This window comes from Channa argus, chromosome 2 (genome assembly GCF_033026475.1).
Source record: "Channa argus isolate prfri chromosome 2, Channa argus male v1.0, whole genome shotgun sequence".
NCBI classification, from domain to species: Eukaryota; Metazoa; Chordata; class Actinopteri; order Anabantiformes; family Channidae; genus Channa; species Channa argus.
Window position 1 is genome coordinate 18,637,855 of NC_090198.1, and position 13,915 is coordinate 18,651,769.

The 13,915-nt window shown below is 39.1% G+C and overlaps 1 protein-coding gene across 1 annotated transcript; it reads left to right on the forward strand.

The window, feature by feature from the left end:
* Nucleotides 1-8,940: 8,940 nt before the first annotated feature.
* LOC137122743 (protocadherin-20) lies at nt 8,941-13,266 on the forward strand. The gene is made up of 2 exons (XM_067496134.1): nt 8,941-9,090; nt 9,441-13,266. Exons 1-2 carry the CDS (start codon nt 9,043-9,045, stop codon nt 12,060-12,062), a joined length of 2,670 nt encoding a protein of 889 aa, XP_067352235.1. The 5' UTR covers nt 8,941-9,042; the 3' UTR covers nt 12,063-13,266.
* Nucleotides 13,267-13,915: the final 649 nt, after the last annotated feature.

Below are 13,915 nucleotides of genomic sequence, written 5' to 3' on the forward strand. Positions count from 1 at the left end.
AACAACACTCCTCTGTCCGACGTGTGTTTGACAACTGCGTTCTATGTTTCACGCTCTTTGGACTTTGTTACTCTGTTGACCAAGTGGCAAACAGCAGCCTTCAATTTAAGTTTTACAACCATGGTTACATGGGTGAAATGGAGGCTTGATGAACATAAATACTCGTCTGATTAATGCAAGTGGTCCAGGATGTAGTAGCACACTCTTTCGCACTGAATCTCTTATTTTGTGTTTATTTTGTGGCATCATTTCACACAAGGACAGCGCAGCTATTAACCCATTATCCTCTTGTGTTTGCTTGTAGATCAACAAGATAAAGTCAGAAAGAGGCCGAAAGTTCCATGTTCCCAAGGACACAGACAGACTTTAGATAAGTTAAGCATAGAATAAATTGGTCTCCTTTTCAACCTGCTGGGATTCAGTCAGTGATTTCATTGTTCCTGCTCAATGTTCTTGTGATGTGTACTTAACCAGACTATGTTCAGCACTGATGAATATAAAGTACAAGACACAGGAAGAATCTGTAGAAATTTCACATAATTAACTGGTGAGACAAAACTTTCCAAAAAGTTAAAATGTCTAAATCATGCCTAGCGAATAGTACTCTAATTTTATACAAAGTGAATAAAGACACCTCACAGAGTACAACGTGCTCTATGCAGACTCACTTCTTATGTTAGGATTCATGATTCAGGGGAACCTTTTATAATCAGGCACACACCCACACACATACACAAAAGTCTTCACATTTTAAATTTCTGTAGACATTCATTCATTCAATGTCTACAGTGGTTATACAGTAGTACAGTAGTTATAGTTTTGTTATGCTGAACCCGTTAAAAGATGTGAAACAATTACATAATATAGTTTCTAACCAGTCTGTATTGCGGTTGATAAAGTTGTGTTCTCAGTGCCATGAACAACAGCACTTGTGTCTTCAGTAAGTATTCTACACTGCAAAATGTCACATTTTTAAGGTTGAAAATTTCTGAACTCGCACTACTTTTACTTGATTCCTTGTCTTTCTTACTTTTACTTGTGCTACAACAAGCACAACATACAAACAATTCATTTTCAGGGGGTGGATTACACTGGATGTGGAGTTTATTCTTAGCATTAGTTGGTGCACATTTCTAAGCTACGCATTCATGTGCAAACCTTTTATTCTATGACATCCCAAACGTGTTCTATCGGATTGAGAGCCGCTGACTAGAGGCTATTAGAGAACACGGATCTTACACACGTGCTGATGGAACCGTGCGAGGATGGTTTGTCCTATGTGACATGGTGTGTTACGCTGCTGGTAGTAGCCATTAGACGTTTGTTAACCATTAAGAGATACACAAGGTCAGCAACAATCCTTTGGTCAGGTAGCTTTTGTTAAACCATGTTTGGTGCCGTTATTCCTAATCTGTGCAAAGAAATACTTCCCGCACCATTACAGCACCCCCACCACTCCAACCCTTCACCAAGGCAGAATCTATCTATAGATTCAGATTGCTTATGTCGTTTTCTGACACAACCACATGCATGTCACAGAAGACATTTTTCTAGTCGTCAACTGTCCACTTGCTGTCAAAAACTAAAAAGTGTTCTTAGCTGACATGAGTGAAGCTCAGTATTGTTTTATTCTGCTGTATTTCTTCCATAATCATTGTGCTGGTCGTTCAGACATGCTCTTTTACATGGCACTGCTGTTTTACCATTTACCATTTACCATGTAACACTTACTGTTGCCTCCCTGTCAGCTCGAATCAGACGGCTCATTCTCCTCTGACCTCCCTCATTAACAAGGCACAGAACTTGCCACTCACTGGATGTTGTTTCTCACACTATTTTCTATCAACTCTAGTTACTCTTGTGCATGAAAATCCCTGGAAAACAGCAGTTTCTGAGCTCATCAAACCAACACATCTGGCATGATGTGTTGGTTTTCAAAGTAATTTTATTATATTTCTTCCCCATTGAGGCGTTTACTCTGCCCCACTACTGAACCTCTTCACCATGTCTGCCTGCTTTTATGAGCTGATAACATATTTGCATTTATAGGCAGGTGTGTGGGTGCACCTAACAAAAATGTCCTTTCTGTTAACTGGCATTTTCTAACTGCAACATGTTCATCTGTCTATTTGTACATGTAAAATAAATCAGTCAACAATCAAAAAAGGGCTTTTTTTACCAATGTCCAAGGTGAAAAAACCCTGTAACAAGCTGACAAATCAAAAGATTCATGTAACTGTGGTTTAGATTCACACCGTTGTTAGAATAGAAAACAGGCTAATGGATATATATATATATGTGTGTGTGTATATGTGTATATATATATTATTAATTTGCCAATGAGAAATGGACACAAATTTGAATTCTGAACCTCATACGAGGAGTTTCCAAATAAAGAACGAGTAAAAAATCTCTGTAACAAAATCCTGGCATAAAAGAGTATACAATATGGGTGACCCAGACCAATTTGGGACCCACTAACTTGAAAGGGTAAAAATTATTTTTTTCCTACATGATCTCAAAGGAATTAATGAAAATTTCAGGGTTAGTTCCTTTGAAAATATTTCATAGAGGTTTGTAGCTTTTAGCAGTTTCTACTTGTGTTTTAATGTGTTCTTTGTCGAAAATACTCCCTCATGCATTATAATCTGGTATTTCTATGGTATTTTGTTAATGTGGCATGATTTTTGCTTTTTGTATTATTTTCTCCTTTTTATTTTGAAACTCATGGCCTGGAGGTGCATTATCTCGTGGAGGCTTGGCCATGTGTCCAGTCATGTCCAGTTCCTATTGGATTGCTGATAAGGAGCCAGCTCTCTACATTCTCTAATTCACCCCTATGATGACCTCAAGCTAAAATGTGTCGGTAAAATAAATTAGTTTTTCCAGTTAGTCGGTTATTGTTGCCCACAGTACAGTGTATAGTGTTACAGGTAGGACTCCATTAGGACCACACCACTCTTAGTGACCTACACCGTATTTGAGAGGGTCCTAATAGATGATAGATGTTCAATTCAACTCCAAATTTTGCACACAATAGATAACTAACTGTTTCAACCAACAAGTTCTCTCTGCATCGCTCCATGGTAATATGTGTATGTTGGTTGCTTTCCCTGCATGTACTAAAAACATTCTGAGTCATATTTTACAGGAGGGCAGTCTCATTTCATCCTGTTTAATTTGAGTTGGACAATAGAATCTCCATATAAATACAAGATATAGGATTTGTCATATTTTTGTCTTCCTCTCACATATATGCTAAATCAACCTAAAATGTTTACATTCTCTTTATGACTAAGATATCTTCTATTATCTCTTGTATGAATCAGAAAAGCTGGAGACTTTTGTCAGTGAAACACCATGAACTGAATTTGACTACATTTCTTTTTAGGGAGCCATCTTCCTATATTTCCTTTTGCTGTTCCCCATTTCACTCCGTTTTTTTTTTTTTTTTTTTCTATAGAGCTCCTCAGTAATCGTTCAGCATGATCATAGGGGAAATTAGTATAATTACTGCACACAAATTAATATTTGATATGAAAATACTCAGAGGCCTATGCACTCAAATCTGTAGTGTGTGTGTGTCTATGCACCTGTTCTTTATCTGAGCAGCCACTGGGGCCATTTTTCCTATCTCTATAATACTTCTCAGTAGTTTTATGAAAATACAAAGGAATATGTATTTTACTTTTTTGAAAATTGCACTTTTCACAATGTGGTTGTTACTAGAGCACTGCTATTGCCCGAACTACTGTGAGACATTTAAATAATTATGTCAGAAACTAAATGTGTAGGGTTTTACACCTCAAAATGTGTCTTCACAGCCAGGTGTTAGCACATTATTTCACAGTAACAGAAACACAGGAAGAAAAAAAAAACGCAGTGAATGTGAAGTGTTGCTTGTGAGTAATTCCAGAGCAAAAATACATTTTGTTGTGAGTTATGAAGTTAAGAAGTTGCTCTCTGATTGTTTTCCATCAGCAAATCACACCCTCCTGGAAACTCCAATTTATACCCTAATTGATGTACTCAAAAACCTCAAATTGAGGCTTTGAAATAGTCACACTGTTAGCAGGCTGAAACAAGAACTCGTGGTGGGCCAATCGATAGAAACTTCATTATTGGGAAACCTGGCTAGTAATCTCCTTGGCTGCAGCTGTGAGGGGCATACATTCTACCACAGCACCTGTTCTCAATGATATATCCAGCCTGCACCTGCAGAGGCACAAAGGCACACTCACACCACACCGTGGTTTAATACTGCTCTACTATGTTATCGTCTCTTTCTCCGCATGTCTGCATAGCAAATACAAGCTCACATGGTTTTCATGTTATTTTATACTTTCTCCCCGTTTCTGTCTCTCCCTTCCAGATGAGCTCTCTTACGTTTGTGCCAGGATGCATCTTTGGCAGCTGACAAGAGCAGAAAGGGAGAAAACTGATGGAAGAGAACAGTGGAGGGGGTGTGAGGAGGAGGGATGAAGGGAGAGCAGCTCAGTATTTTTTCAGTTAGTTTCATAGAAATAGACCTTTGGGGTTTTTTAGTAAAATATAATGTTAGGACAGCTCCATTTTACACCAAAATTGGCTCCATGGGGGGAAGCCGCAGAGACATTTTAAGTATTTTTCCTTTGTACTGTTTCCCCTTTCCGAAAATTGGGTCTCCACAGGAAAAATGGCAAATCAACTACTTATCAGGAATAAGTACTCTTACAAGTTTTCAGCTCTGGACTCAACTCTCACATTTGTACTAAATCTGCTAGTACAGTTAAAATGAATTGTAGATTATGTGCCAGATTGCATTTTGGACCCAACAAAAACACAGCTAGCAAAGCTTCAAAGATTATAAGTAAGGTCAGACACATTTATTTGTATACAGTGTACTGTTTATTATTTCACAGCACATGTGACTGAAACATACATTTTTTGTCTTTTATGTTAACCAGTAGATGGCAGTGATAGTGCACCTTGCTGACTTTTCAAAATTAAATTAAACCAGCACACAATTTGCACAAAGGAAAGTTAATTGCGTCTCAACACAGAGGTGGGAAATATTCATCCAATCCTATTTTGCAAAAGGCAGAAATAATCAAAAGTCTACTCTGCTCTGCCCCTGTTTGACGATGGTTACACATACAGTGGGGAATATTGTCCTCTTGAGACAGAGGGATGCAGCTGCAGTGTGGCTCATGCACACCACAGTACACTGAGCTGGAAAAGGTCCAGTTCCAAAACAGAAATAAAGATAAAAAATAATATATTTACTGTCTTTTATCTTCTCATTCTACACGAGCCCATCTTTGTGCTAAAAATCAAAAGTTGTCGAGAGAGTAACTGTGGTGGCCATTGTGCATTGCCAAGAAAAGCAAATACATAAGAACAAGCTGCCATGGTCCACTTGAGACTCTGACTGACTGAATATATGAGAAGTCAACGCATTGCTGCCCTGTTCAATAGCACAGCAGTGCTTTGTGTTATACTTTAATAAACTAATCTGTGTTCAGGTTCATACCCTTACTGTGTGTGACATACACAAGAAGTACAGGTTTGCTTAATTAGATATTCTAAAAGTCTTTCTGGCTGCGGAGTATTTTCTCAAGGAGAGTTTGAAGGAGAGTTCAACAATTTTGACCATTTGGATCATTTACACTGTGTGAACACCACATACAATATATCACAAATCAGACTCATATTTCAGGAACAGCACAGTTCCCCAGTGTTTTAAAACATTTACACAATAACACATAAGGGGCCTAAAGGGAGACCAAAAGGGCAGGTAAAAACAGTACACCTGACTTATCATACAACATATGTTACGGTCCAACTGGAAACATCATTGCTCAATGAGTCATACCTATTTTGTTTTTAATCGTTCGGCTAGTTTTGTAAAACTCTCCTGCCAGCAATGTAAAAGTTGTACTCTGATTTTAAGTACAAAGACACAATAAACATGAATTGTCATCCCAGTGGAAGAGATTTGCAGTGTTGTTGCACAGTGTGTGTGGTCATATTAATCTTACCTAACAGTCATGGAGCTGCCTTGTAGCTATCAAGATAGCTTAGCAGCACTTTGATTAAAATAAAAGACCAAGGGTAACAGGACATCTGTTAGGAAATCTGGGCAGAGATTACCAAGCCTCATCTCACACTGACTCAAAGGAGCAAATGATGTAATTAAGAGTAAAAAAATGCTGTCTCTTGGCCTTTTTCAACCTCTGTAGTCGTTTTTGTCGTCTGTCCACCACATGTACACATACTGTGCTGACAAAACTTCATTCGTTGCAGAGACAATCATTACTACTTTAAAGAGAAGGTTTGGACAAGTGTTGCAGACAGTATAAAAATATTTTAGGCCATTTTTTTCAACATGTATGGTGCAGAAAAGGTTCCACATGATATACAGCAAAGATCACTGGGTCATAATTTGTGAACATATACTATTTTCTTTTACTGAATTCTTCCTTTCCCAGAGCTCGTTGTTCATGATATTCAGAGGACTTGAGAGCTAATGAGTTGATACTTAAATTGAGACTGGAGGGAGACTAGCAAACACAGAGGTCAAAGTATCAGGTTAAGTGACACATAGCATCACTGACCTGTGTGTTACAGCTCTATGTAATGCAACTGCAATGGACTAAATAATGCAAAGACAACATCCGCCTGTCACATGTGACATGTTTGAAATGCACCATTTTCTCAGACATTCTGTGGTTATTCAACCAATCAACATAAATGTTTGTGACCTATACAAAAGCACTGGGAAGCCCTGCATTATTCTCAAATTTACCTGCAAGTTGTGCACTCATATGTTAAATTCAATACTATGATCATTAGTGACGTAGCTATTAACTAATGTGTTATGTTCATATTTTGGTTGGACATCCACAGTTCAAGGGTTTTTAAAACAATTCCACCACAAACCTTTACATGAAACATGAACAAATGTTAACATCATTCACGATTACAATGCATTTAGCTAACATGTATGGTCAAAAACGTCATTTGATGGTCAAATGAATAAAGGCTTTAATGATTTCTGGTAAAATGTAATGTTTGTTAAAGAAAAGATTTTAATAAAGACTTTGGCAATGTTGCATTATTCTTGAAGAAATTCTGTACATGCATCGACTGTGTGTGTGTGTGTGTGTGTGTGTGTGTGTGTGTGTGTGCGCGTTTGTTCATGTGCGTGTGTACACTCTACCAACAGAGCCACTGCCACACCAAGCACTATTAGCCTGATATTATACAGTTTATTATTTTCAAAACAGTTTTTAAATTTGGGTTTAAAAAACTTTTGCAAATGTGCCACCATAATTTGTGCATGTGTCCCAGTCTGGACTCCACAATAAAAAAAAAAAATTCTAGATGTGCCCCTGAATCCTCTCTCTCCAGTTCCAGAGAAGCTCAGAATAAAATTCTGAATTCTACATTCATTTGTGTACAGACTGTAAGTCCTGTACACAAATGATCCTTATCATCATCACCCTATCATCTATATTCGTCCCCGTGCAGCTTGTAGATTGTCCCAATCAGAGGCTGTCTGTTGACTGCTTTTTGGACAAGATTACTTTTGATAAAACATTTATTTCTCAAAATCATCAAACATGTAGTATTTTACACATTTCACACACTATATCTTTACAGCCCAAGATAAATTAAGAAACAAAAAACAAAAAGCAAAATGCTGTCGCTGTCTGTAGGAATAGGATATATTGTTGTGTTTAGTATGTGTTGAAATTAACCAAATCCTTACAAATTTCAAATTTGATTTGTTTGGAATTTCCGTGAACTTGGCCCATTTATATTGATTGCATACATCAAACCAATTTTGTGATCTAATGTAAGTGCTCTCGGTGGGCTCCTCAGTGAAAATCAACAGCTAAACACCTCAGACCCACCGCACCTCAAGTCAGCTCCCAGATGACCCTCATTTCCGTCATCTGTTACTTTCCCACGATCTAGAGCCTCGAGGCCTACTGTGCCTACACTTGTGTTTACAGAAATATTCCTGAGCTTAAAGGAGAAATGAAAAAAGCTCTGAAACCTGGATACAAAATGGATTTGTAAATGATCCATATTATGATCCTTCCACCCATGTCCCTGAAAAATACTGTGTAAAACGGTATAGTGCATTGTGCTGTACTGCTTGCAAAGGATGTGGTAGATTTATATAATTCACCACATAACTAAGAAAATGCATGAAAACTATTATCAGGTTTAGGACCAAATATTGTCTATCCACCACATCCTTATGATGAGCAATGACAGCAAAGACAGTATTTAGTGTGTGTGACTGTCTCAATCTGCCATTTTCCGGAGAACTTCAATCACTCAATTTCTCTGAGCAGTATGCTTCCAATCCCAGCAAACAGCTGGCGCAGCATTTAGAACACATGGGGATTATGGGGTTGATTTAGTTAAAGGCTCAATCCAGAATCAGACCATAGCACCACTTGTGATGCCAAGATCACCTCTTTCTGCTGGTTTTGTTTATATATAATAAATAAATAACATGAATACATTTAGAAAATCAAAAGTCAAAGTTCAGGGACGATGGAATACAGAATAAATCTTCATATTATATATTTGCTTTAATTCAATCTTTACAGTTGTTGTTTTTTTTTCGTAGTGGTTTTTTTAACTAATGCCAGATCATATTAATCCACAGGCTGTAGATATTTTACATCTTGCATGTATCTCAGGTTATTATTTCACTCTGTCATTGGAATAAAAGGTACACAGCTGCTTGTGACAACACAGGTATGTGTTTTCAGATGTGTTTTGATAGCATGCATGAAAAAGAATCTCTGAACTCAAGTAGATTTCCCACTATCCATTGGCTCCCATTGGTTGGCACAAGGGACTGATTTGCATATGATGGGAGTGTCCTGGGCCAGCGCTGGGATGAATGACTTGTTCAAGTCAGATAGCAATAAGGCATAGCACTCAGCAGAGGTCTGCACTGCTCAACGTTCAAAATGCCTGGGTTATTTAAGCTTTCACTCTTCCTGCTATGAGAAAGTGCTGAACTAGGATATAAACATGCTCATCAGCAGACAGCCGGGCCTTAGAGAAAGAGGAGGAATATGGGTAAGTTTTATGATCCTCATAATTGTTACAAGAATTTCCCTTTTAAACAACCGAGTACCTTTTATGACACTCTAAATGCTATTGTATGCTAGTGAAGCAGAGACATGGCTGTTTTTATTCTCATGACCTTTTTTATGAAATAGACTGTAAACTCTCATTTAATCAAATCTTTTGGATTTATTGGCTAAAAATGATTATCATGGTTCCCCTCATTGTTGCAGGTCTCAAAAGAGTTCTGCTTTTACAACAATGTTCACATTCACTAATAACATATCCCTGAAACACAAATTTGCAAGTCCCATTTATTTATTTTTTTAAACGGTATAAACTTTAATTTTCTTGTATTACAGGGAATGTGCATCTTCTTGCTTTACACCAGCCCTCTTTCCTGTTTGGCAAATTTCAGCCAAGCAAAACAGCTCATCTATAAGATAAAAGAGGGATTACCCAGTGGGACCTTCATAGGGGCAATTGGCATAGACTTAAATTTGGATTTCACTGTTGAGCCCCCCTTTTTATTCAGTCTCCCGCAAAAGAAGGTCAGTGAACAGTATGTGAACCTAAATAATACCACCGGGGAGCTTTACACATCTGCCACAGAGATTGACAGAGAGGCCCTCTGTCCTGATAACTCGGAGCGACAGGGTTGTGTCCTCTCACTGGATGTGTTCGTGTTGCCTCAGCAGTACTTTCAGCTTATCAAAGTTAAGATCTTCATTGAGGACGTGAACGACAACAGGCCAAAGTTCCCTGTGGATGTGATTTTTATGTCTGTCTCTGAAAATACGCCCATAAATTCACGTTATGCGGTGGAGCATTCAGCAGTTGACCCGGACTTGGGTCTTCATGGAGTCCAGACCTACTGGCTGGTAAATGACTTTGGCATGTTCACGCTGGATGTTGAGGAGAATGAGGGAGGTGAGCTGACACCCTTCCTCATTGTGACAGAGTTTTTGGACAGAGAGAAACGAGCTGAATACATAACAGATATCATAGCAGAGGATGGAGGGACCCCTCCTCTACTTGGTGCGGCTACTTTGAAAATTGTCATCACAGATGTGAATGATAACTGCCCCCAATTCACAGAGTCACAAATCAATGTTACTCTGCATGGGAATACCACCAAAGGGGCGCATTTGGCACGTGTGCATGCTTTTGACCCTGACCTTGGTGCTAATGCTCAGATCAGCTATGCTTACAGTGAGCGTGTGCCAAGGGACACCAGGAGCTTGTTCCATTTGGACAGAATCACAGGAGTGATCAAGCTAGCAGGGAAAATAGACACTGGCACAGCCACATTTCACAAACTTACTGTTCTTGCTATTGGACCTGGTTGCATTCCTGCTGTTGCCACAGTTGTCATCCATATCATCAAGGTTGTCACTGGGCCTCCTGCTGTCATTGCCCGGTACATTGCACCAGAAAAGGACGGAGTGATAAATCTAAAAGAATCTGAGCCAGCCTTTTCTCCAATAGCTTTTTTTACCGTTAAAAACATTGATATGAACCAAAGGGTCACCTGTAATTTGGAAGGAGCAGGACCCTTCAGGCTTGGCCCCTATCAGCTGTTCAAGGATGAATACCTGCTGGAGACTACAGAACCCTTGGACTATGAAAAGACACAGGAATATGAGCTGATTGTGGTTGCCACAAATTCTCGAGGGCTTGTCATTAAGACGTTCCTCAAGGTTCATGTTTTGGACGAGAATGATAACGCACCAGTGTTTCAGCAGTCTTTAGTGGAAATATCTCTTGAGGAAAACAATCCCCCAGACACCTTTTTAACACAGCTTCAAGCATCAGATCAGGACAGCGAAAGCCGAGGGGACGTTATCTATCTCCTTGGTGGTGATGCCCCTGGTTTCTTTGTCGTGGATCGTGTGACAGGTGTCCTGACTGTGACCACATCACTGGACCGTGAGGAGAAAGAAACATACCGCTTCATAGTAAGAGCAATGGATCAGGGGACACCCAGGAGAGAGTCAATTGCAACTGTGGTAGTAACGGTTCAAGACCGAAATGACAACAGTCCACGTTTTATCAATAAGGACTTTACATTCTTTGTACCAGAAAACTTTCCAGGGTATGGTGAGATTGGGGTCCTATCTGTGACTGATGCTGATGCTGGCGAGAATGGCTGGGTTGCCCTTTCCATCCTGAATGGTAGCGACATCTTCCTGATAGACACTGGCAAAGGGGCACTGAGGGCCAGAACATCGCTGGACCGTGAGCAGCAAGGGACATACCAGCTGTGGATCGAGGCTATAGATGGCGGGGAGCCTGCGCTTTCCTGTGTTACCATGGTGACTGTGCTGCTGCTGGATGTAAATGACAACCCACCTGTTGTTCTCTTCCCCCAGTCCAATCAGTCTTACATGCTAGTGCTACCCAATACACTACCAGGAACATCAATCACAGAGGTGTATGCTGTGGATAAGGATACAGGCATGAATGCTGTGATTGCTTATAGTATCATTAAGAGAAAAGGTGGCGAGCCGGGGTCATTTGCCATTGACCCAGAAACAGGAAATATCACATTAAAAAGGGAGCTCAGCAATCGGGGCCTGTACAGCCTTCTGGTGAAGGTTAGTGATCATGGTCAGCCCGAACCACTATACTCAACTGTCATGGTTAACTTTTTTGTTAATGAAACAGTGAGTAACGAGAGTTACATTCAAAGTCTGCTGACCAGAGAGGCAGACATAGAGGTAGAGGAGAGGCCCTGGTACATTGGCCAGATGACAGAGGGACCTGAGAGGTATGAGCTGTTCCCCTGTCAGCCTGTCCTCATTGCTCTTTCAGTGACATGTCTGGGGCTGTTCTTTTTGGTTGTCACACTGACATCTTACATATGCTGTAAGAGGTTCAAAAAGCACAGAAAGAAAAGATCAGAGGTGGACATACCTTTAAAAATGAAGAATGGCTCACCGCAAGTTGTGAACAGAAAGCTCAGGCAGATCTCAAACATCTGATATTCTGTCATCCACAAATCCAAAAACCACCACTGTTTACATGAATGTTTACAAAACTCACTGTAAGAGGCATAGTTCACACATTAAGTTGTTCTTTTTACTCTTGTCATCTGGCTGTTATTACTACCGTTTACTGTCTGATTGTACATGATCCCATACTGTATTCTGAGGCATAACACTTACCCAGATGTCTTCTAAAAGCCAAAGTAAGTAATAAATGGTGGTTACATGAATGTAATAACAGCTTTACAATAGAGTCACAAGAGCAACTCACTGAACATCACTCAATCTATAATTACTTGTAAATACTGTACATTATGCTTTACAACTTTATATTATTATTTTTTGCATTGACATGAAAAGGACTAAAGACGGTTCAAGGCACAACAGTGTTACTTTATTCATTGTACTTTGAGAAAACCTTTTCGGAGAACTCTCTCTACACTGCCTGTCACTATTACAGCTACAAGAACAATTACATTTGGAAGTTTGACACACCAGGAATCTACATATTATTTTTTAGTACACTTTACAAATTTAAAATCGATCGTAGAAAAATCTTAAGATATTTCTTTATTTAAGGAAACATTAACTCGGGTAACTCACAGTGTCAGTATACATCAGATTCTATAATTGTGCTGTATACATGCTAATACGGTATGCACAAATACTGCATCTAGCACAAATACTGCATCTATGCACAAATACTGCAAAGCATTCTGTATGATGAGCATGGTAGTTCATTTTTGAAACTGAAAACAATAGATTGACCCAAAAAAAGTCTTAATGTCCACCTAATAGCTGTTAGAGAGCTTCTGTCTCACATCCACATCTTATTTCTCGCTGTTGTGAAGCGATTTTAACTTCCAGCTATCCTAATGAGGGAAATACTGTGATAGGTCATAAAAGCCACAACGTGGACATTATGTATGATGTCTGAGAGTCATGGTTAGTAACTGGATGCCCTACTTCCTGTAAACAATCCAGTGTGTAAATCTGTTAAATGCCATCGCAGTTTGGCAGAGGGTCACACGTTTGTAACAATCTGAATCCAAGGTTCCTAGTTACAAAACTCTCTCAAGTCATATACATCACCCTTCCTTCAAAATACATGCGATCCTTAATGTGTCTGTGAAAAAAAAAAACGTGCTGTTTGTGAAAGAATTTTAAATAACTATTAAAGAGAATTTATTTTTTTAATACATTCATTTTTGTACATAATTTCAAATGTGTGTAACAAGACAAAAGAAACAAACAAATGAATCACAGCCACTTTTATTATATTATTATTCACATTGTGGCAAGCTTAGAATACATCCTGATCAGAGAAAACTAAATCCGCTTCATAAATTGAATACTGCATTGCACCTCAGATCCAGATGAAGGCTTGTGTTGTTGTTCTTGTCTTTACCTGTATGGGTCAGAGGTGGTGAGGTAACACATAGTGTCATATTTAGAAAGGAACCCACTGTGATGACTTGTGGCTACAGCTTTTCCCGTCTGGAACATTTGATGATCAAATCAATTTAGTCTAAGGAACCTTTCTCACCTTTATTTAGTGGTGATGCAACCATACATTTGTGAAATGTCACCTAGGATATCGTGAAAGTGGTTTTGATGCTTTCTCTTTCACCTCATGAGGCTGTGGTGCCTTCTGCTTTACAAAGCTGATGTTTCTTTGCTCTACTCCTGTTCTTTCAGGCATGTTGGCTGTAAAAGTTGGATAGCAAGAAAGTCTTTAGGATTATGTGTTTCTGTTACCTATGCACACTCCCAGATGAGGAATTCACGTGTGTCATACGACCTTTAAAACCTGTCTGGGTTTGGCTCTGACAAAACAGGAAATATTCAAA

What these genes read in the sequence shown, in the direction of transcription:
- LOC137122743 (XM_067496134.1), top strand. Translation starts at nt 9,043, where the DNA reads ATGCTCATCAGCAGACAGCCGGGCCTTAGAGAAAGAGGAGGAATATGG. An exon ending in GAGAAAGAGGAGGAATATGG is followed by an intron (nt 9,091 to 9,440) that starts GTAAGTTTTATG and finishes CTTGTATTACAG; the next exon opens with GGAATGTGCATCTTCTTGCT.